General features: G+C 49.2%; 1 protein-coding gene across 3 annotated transcripts; it reads right to left on the bottom strand.

Moving 5' to 3' along the window:
• Positions 1-50: 50 nt before the first annotated feature.
• GTF2H4 (general transcription factor IIH subunit 4) lies at positions 51-6,363 on the bottom strand. Of its 3 annotated transcripts, none has more exons than XM_033219631.1 (14): positions 6,004-6,363; positions 5,291-5,430; positions 4,925-5,029; positions 4,408-4,539; positions 3,727-3,823; positions 3,547-3,635; positions 2,901-3,012; positions 2,671-2,739; positions 2,405-2,488; positions 2,028-2,160; positions 1,717-1,847; positions 1,013-1,060; positions 782-860; positions 51-343 (listed from the first exon to the last, which is right to left on the bottom strand). In XM_033219631.1, the coding sequence occupies exons 2-14, from the start codon at positions 5,425-5,427 to the stop codon at positions 171-173; spliced, it is 1,389 nt and encodes a 462-aa protein (XP_033075522.1). In that variant the 5' UTR covers positions 5,428-5,430; positions 6,004-6,363; the 3' UTR covers positions 51-170. The 3 variants fall into 3 exon arrangements, with proteins under 3 accessions (XP_033075522.1, XP_033075523.1, XP_033075521.1); XM_033219632.1 differs by having other exon boundaries at positions 6,081-6,315; XM_033219630.1 differs by having other exon boundaries at positions 6,056-6,303.
• Positions 6,364-15,052: the final 8,689 nt, after the last annotated feature.

Here is a 15,052-nt window from a genome sequence, read left to right as displayed (position 1 = left end):
GCGGGTCAGCCGCAAAGGCAAACCGCACCGGGAGGCGCCCGGGACCGCACTGCTAGCTATCACTTTATTAGACAAGAAAAGTCCTGACACGTAAATAAAAAACACCTGAGTTCTGAGGCCCCGCCCCGCCCGGTCCCGCCCGCCGAGGTCCGGGTCCAAGTCCCGCGCTCTCAGGAGCTGTGTTTCTGCCGCTTCCAAAAGCGCTTGACGTCGCTGTGCCCGGCCGGGGTCACCACCATGAGCCTCTTGGCCGAGTTCTCGAACACGAGCACGCCCAGCTCCCGCGCGTGGGCCAGCAGCAGCTCAAAGTCCACTTGCGACAGGAACTGGTTATACAGGACACCTGGGGTTGGCAGGACGGGAGGGGCGCGGGGAGAAGACGAGAAAGTGAGCTCCTGTTGGGAATCCCCCCAGCTCCGTGGCAGCCCTGGACGCGGTCTGGGCTCGCCCCCACCGCAATTTTAGAAACTAATTCTCTATGCTTGTCTGCTCAGGCGTTCATCTTAACACCAGTGTGCTCCGGCCATATTCAGAAAGGCCTAATACAAATAACTGTGAATTATTCCCTCTCCTAGCCAAATCCAAAGTGCATTGATTTGGGACGATTTGTTTACTACCGACTCACCCCAAAACAAACAAAAAAACTGTCTTGCCAGCTTTTCTCTCCTAGTCCATGAAGTAAAAAATAAAATGCATGAAAAGCTTTTACACTTTATCAAGAGTGAATTATCTGCCCTTTCTCTGGCCAATGACCAAGACTTGGCCACCAGAAGCTACTCACCCTCAGTGAACCGGAGTCTGTCCCTTTCCAGCTCCCAGAGCCGGATCTGGTCTGTGATGGTGGGGGGCAGCACAGGTGTCTGCAAGGAGCAAGGGTTAGCTGTAGGGACTCAGGAATACTGCCCCAGACAACCCGGACCTCCGCTCCTTCCCCAGATTTGGATGCCCCTTTTTCTTTTCCATCATCTCATCACCAGCTGCCAGCCTCTGACATCTTGGAGCCTGTCTGTACCTGTTTGAGCATCACTGGGTGGGCCCTTGTCCTTAGGAAATGGATTATCTAGGGAAACAGACAAGAATGGCATTAGGGCTCCAGCAAGAAGGCAGGAAAGCCATCTGAGCTGTCACCTAATGTCACTGGAACATCAGCTTATTCTAAAAACTCATAACTCCTGTCATCAACTCCACCCATCCCAGTTCAGCTGTTATCCCAAGTTGCTGCTCCCAGCAACTTGGGATATTCCTTTTCTGGCACATTCACCCTTTCCAGTAATGTTTTGTTTTTCTGTCTTTAAAATAGCAAAAGCTACTTTTTTTTTTTTTTTTTTAGCACTTATTGCATGGCAGGTGCTGAGCTCAATGCTTTACCCCTATTCTTCCAATGAATTATCCCTGCAACCCTGAGGTAAGAACTGTCACTTACTAGACGAGGAAACTGAGGCTCACAGAAGCAAAACAACGATGTCTAGTTTACACAGTTAGGATGTGGCGGTGCCAAGGCACAAATCCACAGCTATACCTCCTCCCTCCATGTTTCTTTCCCCTCAAGAGTCTACCTGTTCTCACACCCAAAGCCTTCATTTCTTTTCAAACACAGACAACTCACCACCACCTATTATAACCGACTCAGAGCTAGCCTTCCATAATGTGACCCTCTGTGCCCCACAGCCCAAGTGCAGCCTGTCTTCCTGCTCTACCTCTCCCAAGTAGGAATACCTGCTGGGCTGTGATGCCACTGGCGATTGCCTGCTGCACACTCTCCCGGGTCACCTGTGCCACCACCATGTTGGGGAACCGATAGAGCATCTCAGAGAAGAGGGCAATGAGGGCAATCTGCAGCTCCGACTCTGAGCCAGGGATAGAAGGAGGATGAGGAGGCCACCCCCACACCCAGACTCCCTCAAGCCCTTCTTTCAAGTGTCATGAGAAATGTCAGAGAGCTCTGAAAACTGCCAGGTAAACATGAACAGAAACTGGCATTCCCTCACCCCCAACCTTCTCTTCCGGGGCGCTCTGTCCCGCCTCACCCGTGTAGGCATACAGTCGGTAATTGGTTTCCACCACAATGAAGCCTGGCTGATGCACAGTGCCCCCAGCTCCAGAGACACCTGACGAGAGATTGATGGCCAGGCGTGTGGGGTAGTAACGCCGAGATTTCCTCTGGAAAGGACAGAAAGGCAGATGCCTTGTCTCAGAATTCACTGCCTTACATCTTCCTGCCTGAAATATCAGATCCCTCCCAAGATGCAGAACCTCAACCCCCAACTTCTCTCCCCCAAGAGACCCAAGTATTCAGTTCTGGCAACTGCTTCCTGCTACTTCCCCGAGACCACTCCTTTTTAAAGGCGAAGGCAACACACCACCCTGTTTCTTCCCTGGAAGCCACTCATCTAGGCACTCATACCTTCCTCTGGAAAACAAGCCCAAACTCACGCAGATGTTGCAGGAAGTTCAACAGAGAATCACTCATACCTTCCACAGAGTAATCCTGAGGAACAGAGGTTTCCAGCTGGGGTCCAAAACACAACCCACCCACCCCCAACCCCATCATTCATTCTGTCTTTCTCCATCCATCTCTGCTCGTTCTGTGTTCATTCTTATCTTCTGACTCTACTGCCCCACAACTTGCTTTCCCCTTCCCATCTCTATACCCTTCAGCCCCCTGCTTACCTTGCCCAGAGTAGAGAAGCTGAGCTGGAAGAGGAAGGAGAGAATCTCTACTAGGTCCATGCCCCGGCTCTAGGGAGAAAGAGGTAGAGACAAAGGAGGAGGGATGGGAGGGAGACAATGGGAAGAAAGGGACAGAGAAGAGAAATTCAGGGAACAGTCTGTAGGCAGGAATCTCTCAGTGAGACCTGAGAGGAGCAGAGCACGCTGGCAAGTGGCCCCGGCCTCCTCACCTGGGCTGTCTGCAAATACTGCAACATAAAGTACCAGAGCTGAGCCGGGGTATCCAGCAACAGGAACTGGAAGCCAGCGGAAGTAATGCAGGGCGGCTCTCCAGGTTCAGTACTACAGACAAAGACCGGGACAATGATGGTGATATGCAGAGAAAGAATACTACCGGCCGGGCGCGGTGGCTCAAGCCTGTAATCCCAGCATTTTGGGAGGCCGAGACGGGCGGATCACGAGGTCAGGAGATCGAGACCATCCTGGCTAACACGGTGAAACCCCGTCTCTACTAAAAAATACAAAAAACTAGCCGGGCGAGGTGGCGGACGCCTGTAGTCCCAGCTACTCGGGAGGCTGAGGCAGGAGAATGGCTTAAACCCGGGAGGCGGAGCTTGCAGTGAGCTGAGATCCGGCCACTGCACTCCAGCCTGGGCGACAGAGCGAGACTCCGTCTCAAAAAAAAAAAAAAAAAAAAAAACAAGACTACTACCCTCACTTGTCCGCTCACGTTTTTTCTTTGTATCTCTGGCTGTATTCTACTCAGCTTGCCTTTTCCAGCTAAAGTCCTCTGAGCTTGACTAGCCCCAGATACCATTTCTTAGGAACCCAAGGAGATGGCACTGCAGAGAGCTGCTATAACTCCGGTTTCCTCACCTCTTCATGAGCCCAGCCTGGCTGAGGAGCTGAGCCAAGTCCTGGCTGACAGCTGCACTGGGGGAGCCCACCATGAAGTGCAAGACCACCTGAAGAACAGAAGAGAACAGGGAGACCATGCCCCAAGGGCCATGGGAAGTAGAAGCACAAGCAGAGAGACACACAGTCCCAAGTGCTTACCTCCCATCGCTCCTCAGCATACTTGTCAAGGGAGGGAACATCCCGGGCGTGCTTGTCTGGTCCCAGCTGACTTGTGTCATCAGACCAGGCCTTCCCCCTAAGGCCAGGATGGGCCAAGAGTAAGGAACCCTGGCCAGGAGCTCACACCTGTAATCCCTGTACTTTGGGAGGCCGAGATGGGTGGATCACTTGAGGTCAGGAGTGAGACCAGCCTGGCCAACATGGTGAAACCCCATCTCTACAAAAAATACAAAAAATTAGCTGGTGGTTGCCTGTAATCCCAGTCACTCAGGAGGCTGAGGCAGGAGAATCACTTGAACCCAGGAGGTGGAGGCTGCATTGAGCCAAGATCGCACCACTGCACTCTGCCTGGGTGACAGAGCGAGACTCTGTCTCAAAAACAAACAAAACAGAACAACAAAAAAGGAGTAAGGAACCCTGTCTGTGTTCCTTGCCACCTTTCTGCCATCTTTCCACCCTTATCCTCAGGGCCAATGAGTGGGGGACATTTCCTACACCACACACTGCATCTGATCCAACTGATTCCCAAAGGAGCTCCCAACGTGGAGACCACAAGGTTCCGGAGAGGCCCCCAGGAGCTCCCCTTCCCAAACTGTAATTAGCGGTTTAATAAGCAGCAGTTCCCCTTCCCTAGCTTAGGAAGAGACAGAAGTGACATACCCACCCAGAAGGGCAATGCGGAGGTTCTGGCGGAAAATGGGGTTGAGGATGAGGCCCTGGAGCCCGCCTGGGAGCAGCTGGGTGTGCCAGATCCGGAGGCCGCTAAGCAGCCCTGTGCTTTCCTCCTGAGCCCTGGAACAGAAGCAGAGAGGTGAGCAGGGTATTTGGAGAACAAAAAGGAGGACCATAAAAGCCACCTCTCTGCCTGTTCTGAACTTGCTGATCCTTGGAACACTGTTCCACAGAGTGAAATTAGTATCTTCTTAAGACAAATTCTTTACTGCATTACCTATCAGAGCCTTATTACAGATATCACACATAACTCTGTAAGAGGGAAGATACATTTGAAAGCAAGAAGTCAGCTGGGAAATAAATAAAAGGGAAAAGGCAGTATGCAGAGTTTCCCAAATATATTTAAGTTTTGTGATATACCTATTAATACGTCCTGGAAGTGCTCCAAGGAACAGTAGTTTGGGAAATGTAGCTGTTGAGAAATTTGTATCTGGCTGAGACTTACTTGCTGAATTCCTTCTTTACCCACAGGGCTACAGCAGCTTGTGGCAAAGGCTGCTCCAGAAAGAGCATCCGCATCACCCAGTTCTTAGCCAAGGATGGGAGCTCCCTGAACAGGGACAGAGGTCAAAGGTTAATATCAGAAGCTGCATTATATCTGCATCTCTGCCCTCAATTAACTCTCAAACATCTCATCTCACTCCACCACAACTTTACCAGTCCTGCTGTTTTGGCCCCCAAACTTTGGAGCAATTTCCAACCTGCACCCCCAGTCCCCACCCCTACCCCAGGCTGCTACACTTTTACCTGTTATATTTTATTCCAGTCCGCAGACCCCATTACATTTCCCTGCCATGAAGGGGATCCTCACCTGAAGACAGCCAGACAAGTGGCAGGGTGCCCATATAATCGGTCCAATACCCCAGGGCTCAGGCCCCCTAAGAATTCCTGCAGATTTCTGCATTGTAGGTGTACTCGGTTCAGTCCCCTTGAAGGGGTGCTCTCCATCACCTGAGAAATGCAAACATCAGAAGCGCATCCCCACCATCCATGCCAGTGTCACCCCTGACCTTCTGATTCCAGATCCATCAGTCCCCACAATAACCCCACCTTTTCTGTGGCCTCCTTTCCCATGACACTCAACTCCTCTGGTTTCTCGCAAACCTGACCAATCTCTGTCCCTTTCTTGCCTCCTCACCCTATTTCTGCCCTTCAACTCCAGTCTTTCCTCAATTACCAAGTGACAGAATTGTTAACTGTCCTGTGTTTGCAAGATCATTTTGTATTTCAATGACTTGTCTCATCTTTGGCTAAACAGAGACAAAGAAAATTGAGCCCACACCTCTCTCTTCCATCCCTCCTGGTCAGATCAGCCTATAAGCTCCAAATCTGCCCGAACTTCCTATCTTCTATCTCTTAGCCCACTTCTGCTAAGTACGGCGGTAACCTCTCCCCTCCATGCTTCCCAAATCTAAAGCCACCTCTTTTCTCTTCCCAAGTCTAGTTCAAGCCATTCACCCTGACCCACGCCTTCCGATCTCCTAGCTTCTCCCTGCCTTCTCCCACTCCTCGCCTCTCACTCACCTCTCTCTCTCTCTCATACCTCTGCCACTCCCGCCCTCCTAGGTCCCCTCACCACTCTGTCGTTCCTCCTCGCGCACCCCGAATCTCGGGCCGTCGCTTAATCGGAGCCAAAGTGTCGCATTGGCTCCTGGAAATTGAGGGAAAGATGGTGAAAAAATGCGAAGAAAAGATGGGGAAAGCGACGAAAGATTTCACAGGGAAGAGCCCAGAATGGAGAATTCAGAAGAGAAGGGAGGTAAGGGGAGGAGTGGAAAAGTGAAGAGGATTAGAATAGACGATGCACACTCCCGGCGCGGGGGATGCTGGGAATTGGAGTCTTGTCTTTGCTCTCCTTAGAGCCAGCTGAAGTGCATCTGACTACAAATCCCGAAAGGCATGGTGGGGAAGCCGAAAGGCAAGGAGCCGGCTTTTAATTGAGAGAGCGGGAGACACCAGAAGCCGGACCAGTTGGTTCTGCCAGAACCAACTCCGCCCACGCTGCTAACGGCGCGTGTAACCGGATGGAGCGGGAGGCGGGTCGGGGAAAGTAGAAGTGCCTGAAGGGCTTCCGTGCGGAGGCGCGCTATGGCGACTTGGTGGTGAACCGATTAGACTTAGAGACCACAAAACTGGATTCCGTGAGCACAATTACTCCCCGTAAAATTTGGGATAATACACACTCCGGGCCGGACGCGGTGACTCACTCCTGTAAACCCTGCACTTTGGGAGGCCGAGGCGGGCGAATCACCCGAGGTCAGGAGTTCGAGACCAGCCTGGCCAATATGGTGAAATCCCGTCTTTACTAAAAATACAAAACTTAGCCGGGCGTGGTGGCAGGCACCTGTAATCCCAGCTACTCCGGAGGCTGAGGCAGGTGAATCACTTGAACCCTGGAGGCGGAGGTTGCAGCGAGCCAAGACAGTGCCCTTGCACACCAGCCTGGGCGACAAGAGTAAAACTCCTCATAAAAAAAAAAAAAAAGAAAAGAAAAGAAAACAGAAAAAGAAAGAAAGCGTACACACTCCGGAGAGTTTCCACGAGTTAACGATTAACATGATCCAGTGCACCTTACTTGGCGGTAAGTACTCAGTAAATTTTTTTTTTTTTTTTTTTTTTGAGACGGAGTCTCGCTGTGTCACCCAGGCTGGAGTGCAGTGGCCGGATCTCAGCTCACTGCAAGCTCCGCCTCCCGGGTTCACGCCATTCTCCTGCCTCAGCCTCCCCAGTAGCTGGGACTACAGGCGCCCGCCACCTCACCCAGCTAGTTTTTTTGCATTTTTTAGTAGAGACGGGGTTTCACTGTGTTAGCCAGGATGGTCTCGATCTCCTGACCTCGTGATCCGCCCGTCTCGGCCTCCCAAAGTGCTGGGATTACAGGCTTGAGCCACCACGCCCGGCCAGTACTCAGTAAATCTTAATTTCTCCTCAAATTTTCTCTCCACCACTCCTCAAACCGTCTACTTAGAAAACCCAGATAAATTCAGTTTTTAAGACACCTACTGTTTGCTCTGATTTGATTTATGAACCTACTACAGAGAAAGGCAGAGGTCTTCACCCAAACCCAGAACTACACGTTTCCCCAAATTCCTATAAGCAAATTTTGTTATTCCCATTTTATAGACTGGAAGACTGGAGCCTGGCGAGATTAAGAAATTTGCCTGCAGCCTGGCGAGGTGGCTCAGAGCCGTGACCCCAGCTACTTGGGAGGCTGAGGCAGGAGGATCGCTGAAGACTAGGAGTTTGAGGCTACAGTGAGCTATGATCACGCCAGTCTGGGTGACAGAGTGAGACCCCCATCTCTCTCTCTCTCTCTCTCTATCTCTCTCTCTTTTTGAAACGGAGTCTCTCACTCTGTCGCCCAGGTTGGAGTGCAGTGGCATGATCTCAGCTCATGGCAACCGCAGCCTCCTGGGTTCAAGCAATTCTCTTACCTCAGCCTCCCAAGTAACTGTGGGACTACAGGTATGCACCACCACGCCCAGCTAATTCTTGTATTTTTAGTAGAGATAGGGATTCACCATGTTGGCCAGGCTGGTCTCAGGGTTTCACCATGTTGGCCAGGCTAGTCTCAAACTCCTAACCTCAGGTGATCCACCTGCCCCAGCTTCCCAAGTGTTGGGATTACAGACGTGAGCCACTGCACCCAGCCTGAGACCCCCATCTCTTAAAAAAAAAAAAAAAAAGAAAGAAAGAAAAAAAAATTAAAAAAAAAAAAAATCCTACAATCAGACAGAAAGTGCCCAAGCTGGGGTTTGAAGCACATTTGCAAGAGACCAGGGATCAAAATGGTAATGACTATGTAAGACTTTGTTACAGTTTGTAGCCCACCCATGTTTTCTGTTGTCCCTGGTTTTTTTTTTTTTTTTAAGCAATTAATGTTTTAAAATCTTCAAAGAACAGCTAAAAATTGACAAAGCTTCTTTATGGCAAACTTTAGGTAAGGTTGAAAGACAATTTGCAATCTAGGAAGAAATGGTTGATGAAATAAAATACAAAAAGCTGTTACAAAGCAATAAGAAAAAGAAACATAATGGAAAGATTGAGGCAGACCACTGCTTACTCCTTAGCCCTGCTATCAGCAAGGAGCAGCTAAAAAAAAAGAAATGAAAGAAAAGACAGAGGGGCCGGGCGCGGTGGCTCAAGCCTGTAATCCCAGCACTTTGGGAGGCCGAGACGGGCGGATCACGAGGTCAGGAGATCGAGACCATCCTGGCTAACACGGTGAAACCCCGTCTCTACTAAAAAATACAAAAAAACTAGCCGGGCGAGGTGGCGGGCGCCTGTAGTCCCAGCTACTCCGGAGGCTGAGGCAGGAGAATAGCGTGAACCCGGGAGACGGAGCTTGCAGTGAGCTGAGATCCGGCCACTGCACTCCAGCCTGGGCGACAGAGCAAGACTCCGTCTCAAAAAAAAAAAAAAAAAAAAAAAAAAAAAAAAAAAAAAGACAGAGGCCTAGCAGGGTGGCTCAGGCCTGTAATCCCAACACTTTGGGAGGCCAAAGCAGGTGGATCACTTTAACTCAGGAGTTCCAGACCAGCCTGGTCATCATACAAAAACTCCATCTCTACAAAAACAAAACAAAACAAAAATTAGTTGGGTGTAGTGATGTACTCCTGCAGTCCCAACTACTCGAGAGGCTGAGGTAGAAGGATCACTTGGGCCCAAGGATTGAGGCTGCCGTGAGTTGTGATAGCACCAATGCACTCCAGCCTGAGCAACAGTGTGAGACCCTGTCACAAAAGGAGAGGGGAAGAGAGGAAAGGAGAGGGGAAGAGAGGAAAGGACAGGGGAGAATTGGGGAGGGGAGAGGAAGGGAAGGGCAGTTAGGGGAAAAGAAGGAAAGAGAAAGATTGACCAAAGCAAAAAGAAAGTTAAACAAAATGTCAGAAATGTTTTAAAAATAAAAAAATTGGGCGCAGTGGCTCACGCCTGTAATCCCAACACTTTGGGAGGCCGAGGCGGGTGGATCACCCGAGGTCAGGAGTTCAAGACCAGCCTGGCCAACATGGTGAAACCCCATGTCTACTAAAAATACAAAAATTAGCCGGGCGTGGTGGCAGGCGCCTGTAATCCCAGCTACTCAGGAGGCTGAGGCAGGAGAATCACTTGAACCTGGGAGGTGGAGTTTGTAGTGAGCCAAAATCGCGCCATTGCACTCCAGCCCGGGGAACAAGAGCAAGACTCTCTCAAAAGCAAAACAAAACAAAACAAAATTCAAAAAATTAGCCAGGCCTGGTACTGTGGTCCCAGCTACTCAGGAGGCTGAGGCAGGAGGATTGTTTGGACCCAGGAGGTCAACACTGCACTGAGCTGTGATCATGTCACTGCACTCCAGCCTGAGCTATAGAGTGAAGAGAACTTGTCTCAACAAAAAAAAAAAGAAGAAGAAGAAGAAGAAGAAGAAGAGGAAGAAGAAAAGAGAAAAAGAAATTGGCTGGGTGTGCACACATCTGTAGTCCTAGCTACTCCAGAGGCTGAGGTAGGAAGATCACTTGAGTCCAGCAGTTCAAGGCTGCAGTGAGCTACAATTACACCACTGCACTCCAGCCTGGCCGCAGAGTTAGACTCTCTCTTAAAAATAAATAAATAGGCCAAGCGCCGTGGCTCACGCCTGTAATGCCAGCACTTTGGGAGGCCAAGGCAGGTGGATCACCTAAGGTCAGGAGTTCAAGACTAGCCTGGTCAGCATGGTGAAACCCTGTCTCTACTAAAAATATGAAAATTAGCCGGGCATGGTGGCAGGAGCCTGTAATCCCAGCTGCTTGGGAGGCTGAGGCAGGAGAATCACTTGAACCTGGGAGGCGGAGGTTGCAATGAGCTGAGACTGTGCCGTTGCACTCCAGCTTGGGCAACAAGAGTGAAACTCCGTCTCAAAAATAAATAAATAAATAAAAATAAATAAATTGGCCAGAGGCAGTGGCTCACACCTATAATCTCAGCACTTTGGGAGGCTGAGGCGGGTGGGTGGATCACTTGTGGTCAGAAGTTCGAGACTAGCCTGGGCGACATGGTGAAACCCCGTCTCTACTGAAAATACAAAAATTAGCCAAGCATAGTGGCTGGCGCCTATAATCCCAGCTACTTGGGAGGCTGAGACAGGAGAATCACTTGAACCCAGTAGGCCCAGGTTGCAGTAAGCCGAGATCACACCACTGCACTCCAGCCTGGGCAACAGAGCAAGACTCTATCTCAAAATAAATACATAAATAAAATTAAAATATAAAAGTTTAGCAAAAAAGAAATTAAGGATTGTCAGCCTCAGTGTTCATCAGGGTATAGGAGCATACTCATACACTTTTGCTGAAAATTGAGGCCTGGTCCAGTAGCTCACACCTGTAATCTCAGCACTTTGGGAGGCCAAGCCAGGCAGATTGATTGAGCACTAAAGTTTGAGACCAGCCTGGGCAACATGGTGAAACCCTGTCTCTACAAAAAAATACAAAAATTAGCAGGGCATGAGGAGGCACGCCTGTCGGCCCAGCTACTTGGGAGGCTGAGGCAGGAGGGTTGTTTGAGCCCTGGAGGCAGAGGTTGCAGCTAGCTGAGATCACACCATTGTACCCCAGACTGGGCAACAAAATGAAACTCTCAAATTAAAAAAAAAAAAAAAAAAAAATTGAAATAGGCACACCTTTTTTGGAGGGGGTTGGGGGACAGAGTCATTCTCTGTCACTCAGGCCGAATGCGGTGGCGCGATCTTGGCTCACTGCAATTTCTGTCTCCCAGATTCAAGCGATTCTTGTGCCTCAGACTTCCGAGTAGTTGGGATTACAGGCGTGAACCACCATGCCCTGCTAATTTTTTTTTGTATTTTTAGTAGAAACAGGATTTCACCATGTTGGCCAGCGTGTTAGTGGGCGTGGTAGTTCAAAAAAGAAAATTCCTGTGATAGGGAACTCATGACCTCCTTCCCTCAGGCAGCATCCTGGAGAGAAAGAACAAAGAGCCAGGGCTGGGCGGGGTGGCTCACACCTGTAATCCCAGCACTTTGGGAGGCCAAGGAGGGTGGATCACAAGATCAGGAGTTCAAGACTAGCCTGGCCAACATGGTGAAACCCCATCTCTACTAAAAATACAAAAAGTAGCCGGGCATGGTGGCAGGCGCCTGTAATTCCAGCTACTCAGGGGGCTGAGGCAGGAGAATCACTTCAACCCAGAAGGCAGAGGTTGCAGTGAGCTGAGATAGCTCCACTGAACTCCAGCCTGGGTGACAGAGCAAGACTTCATCTCGAAAAAAAAAAAGAACAGAGAGCCAGGAACCCACAAACCCACTTCCCACAGGCTTTACCGTTGACTAACTGTGCTACTTTGGGCAAGTTATTTAACCTAACAGAATTTTCTTCTCTGTGAAATAATTTCAACTACTTCATGTATTATATTAAGTAAGATACAATATGTAGTAATTTCAATACCTGGCGTATAGTGGATGCTCAGTAATATATTGTCATCATTATTGTAACTTTCACTTATTAATCCTAGTTCAAGTTCTATAACTACATAGAATCTGTTAGTCCGTCAGATATTTGATACAATTCTTTCTTTCAACCAATATTGAGCCCTGTGTTCCAAGAATTTGCCCTTGTACAACTTATAGTTTAGTGGAGGGGCAGGTATAAAAAGATATGTAAAATTACACACAAATACATGTAAAATTACACACGTAATAAGTGCTACAAAGAAGAGATTCATGTGCTCTGAGATTATCAGTAGGGGATTTGACCTAGTTGGGGAAGTCAGGAAAGACTGCTGAAGGGCAAGCAGGAGTTAACAAGGCACAGACAGCAGGGAACATTGTTCCAGGTGAGGGAACAGCGTGCCCCGAAGGCCACATGGCAGGAAGTACTGTGGCCCACTGGGCGAATCTGAAAGAAGGCCAGTGGTCACAGAGGAGAGCAATCGGTTGAGGGAGGGTGCTGGAGAGGTATGTGGGGGCCAACCTTGGCCAGAAGGATTTTGTTCTGTATTCTAAGGGTAATGAAAAGCCACTGCTGGATTTGAAATGAAGGATTAGGATCAGATTTATGTGCTTTAAAGATAACTGTGGTTGCAGGGCTGAAAACAACCCAGAGAGGAGCAGAGGCAGATCTGGGTGACCAGCTGGGAGACCACTGCAGGAGTCCAGGCAAGATGGAGGCAACGTGTGCCAGGAGGGCGACGGAGACAGAGAGGACAAGTTCCAGGGAGATTTGGGAGGCACAATCAACAGCACTTTGTGCTGGACTAGACTTGGGAGGTGGAAGGTAAGGGAGAAGGAGCGTCAGGGATGCCACTTGTGTGGCTTGTGCAGCTAAGTGGATGATGCTACCACTCACTGAGTCAGTAGACTGTGGAGGAGGAGCAGGTTTGGACAAGCTGGGCCTGACTTTTAAATTAACTCCAGGTGGGGCTGGGCGCGGTGGCTCACACCTGTAATCCCAGCACCTTGGGAGGTCGAGGTGGGTGGATCACAAGGTCAGGAGTTTGAGACCAGCCTGGCCCATATGGTGAAACCCTGTCTCTACTAAAAATACAAAAAAATTAGCCGGGCATGGTGGTGCACACCTGTAATCCCAGCTACTTGGGAGGCTGAGGCAGAAGAATCGCTTGAACCCAGGAGGCGGAGGTTGCAGTGAGCCGAGATTGTGCCACTGCACTCCAGCCTGGGCAACAGGGCGACACCCAGTCTCAAAAAAAAATAAATAAATAAAAAATAATTAACTCCAGGTGTTTCTGCTTGAAAGACAGTTCTGGGCTCAGAGATTTGGGGTTATCAGGCTCACTGCCATGGCTTCCATTGCTCATTATTCTGGGATCTGGCCTCTAAACTCTAACCTGTCGGTGCACAACTTAAATCATAGTGCACAGTGGTTTGACCTGTGTAGGTTTTAGCAGGACTATTAGATTCGTGACCTAGGCCCCAAGGGCCTATTAATTCAACTTCACATTGATTTATCTTTATTGTGATCCTCATTATCCAATTGGCTCATTTTGTGAGTATCATCAACCAAAACCCCAGGGTCTTTATTTCACATGAATGGCCATCAAAATGGGTCTGCCTTGTCCCATCCCTGCAACTGACTTTTTTTTTAATTTTCTTTTTATTTTGAGACAGGGTCTTGCTCTGTCACCCAGGCTGGAGTGAAGCGATGCAATCATGGCTTACTGCAGTCTCAGCCTCCTGGGCTCGTTATCCTCCCACCTCGGCCTCCTGACTTGCTGGTGCACACCACTGAGCCCAGCTAATTATATATATATATATATTTAGAAATGGGGGCCGGAGTGGGCTCACTATGTTGCCCAGGCTGGTTCCAAACTCCTAGGCTCAAGAAATCCTCCCACCTCAGCTTTCCATAGTGTTGGGATTACAGGGCATGAGCCACCTCGCTGGCCAATTTTTTCTTTCCAACCACATTTGAACCCTTTGTTAATTGCTCTCTTGGTGGTTGCAGCTCATCCTTCCAAGCCTCTGAGATAATTGAGGCTCTTGGTTCTGGTTTGCATTCCAACCACCCATCCCGCACCCCCACTGGGGCATTTGCACACTCTATCAGCATAACCCAGGGTTTCTCCCCTGGGATTTTCAGACCCTGGGGAGCCAGATGGGTTCTAAAATTTGGACAAGAAAAAGAAATTACACCTTTTACTAACCTCTAATAGAAATTTAGCATTTCCTTCAATTAGGAATATGGGTAAAACCACCAGTAGTATTAGCAGTACCTGTGACTTGTCACTGACACCACAGCTACTTTTATGTCTCACTGTGATTGTTGTAGAAATCTCAAATATGGTTTATGCTCATTAGTATTTGAAAAGTGTCAGTAGTTTATTATACCTGTTTTTATATCTTGTTATTAAATACATTAAAAAGCAGCACATTAGTTTCATAATTTTTTAGCAGTTTGGTAAACTGTTTCCATTGGTTTCCTTTATAATCCTATACATTTTATAGGTTTTGTTGTTGTTTTGTTTTTGAGACAGTCTCACTCTGTTGCCCAGGCTGGAGCAGAGTGGTGTGATCTCAGCTCGCTGCAACCCCCACCTCCCGGGTTCTAAGCAATTCTCCTGCCTCAACCTCCTGAGTAGCTGAGATTACAGGCGCATGCCACCACGCCATGCTAATTTCTGTATCTTCAGTAGAGATGGGGTTTTACAGTGTTGGCCAGGTTGGTCTCAAACTCCTGGACTCAAGTGATCTACCCACCTCAGCCTCCCAAAGTGCTGGGATTACAAGGGTGAGCCACCGCACCTGGCCCATTTTATAGGTTTTAAAACCTGAGGAGTACTCAGTAGACCTCTACACACTGCCAAATGGGTTTATGGCACAAAAAAGGTTCAGCACCCCTGGCCTGACTGCATTCCTTCCAAGCCTCCAGCAGAGCACCCCTATGAGTTGAGAAGGTTCATGTACTCAGACATTCATGCATCACCTGAGGTCACAAAGGCAAAAGCCTGGATTATGCAGAAACAGAACACAATACTGGGCAAAATAGGTGATGGGAAATGGAATGGGGAGAGGGAGGAAAAAAGGAAGATGGGAAGTGGGTTCAGAGGGAGGTGCAGGAGGCAGTTACCAAGGAACCCACTCACACAG

This window comes from Trachypithecus francoisi, unplaced genomic scaffold (genome assembly GCF_009764315.1).
Source record: "Trachypithecus francoisi isolate TF-2019V2 unplaced genomic scaffold, Tfra_2.0 Lachesis_group10, whole genome shotgun sequence".
NCBI classification, from domain to species: domain Eukaryota; kingdom Metazoa; phylum Chordata; class Mammalia; order Primates; family Cercopithecidae; genus Trachypithecus; species Trachypithecus francoisi.
This window is presented reverse-complemented; position numbering and strand designations above follow the sequence as displayed.

Bases quoted from the DNA above. Each gene is read 5' to 3' on its own strand.
- GTF2H4 (XM_033219631.1), bottom strand. From the start codon at position 5,427: ATGGAGAGCACCCCTTCAAGGGGACTGAACCGAGTACACCTACAATGC. The intron at 4,540-4,924 runs GTAAGTCTCAGC...CTTCTGTTCCAG, and splicing joins GTAAAGAAGGAATTCAGCAA to GGCTCAGGAGGAAAGCACAG. The intron at 3,636-3,726 runs GTAAGCACTTGG...TCTGTTCTTCAG, and splicing joins ATGCTGAGGAGCGATGGGAG to GTGGTCTTGCACTTCATGGT.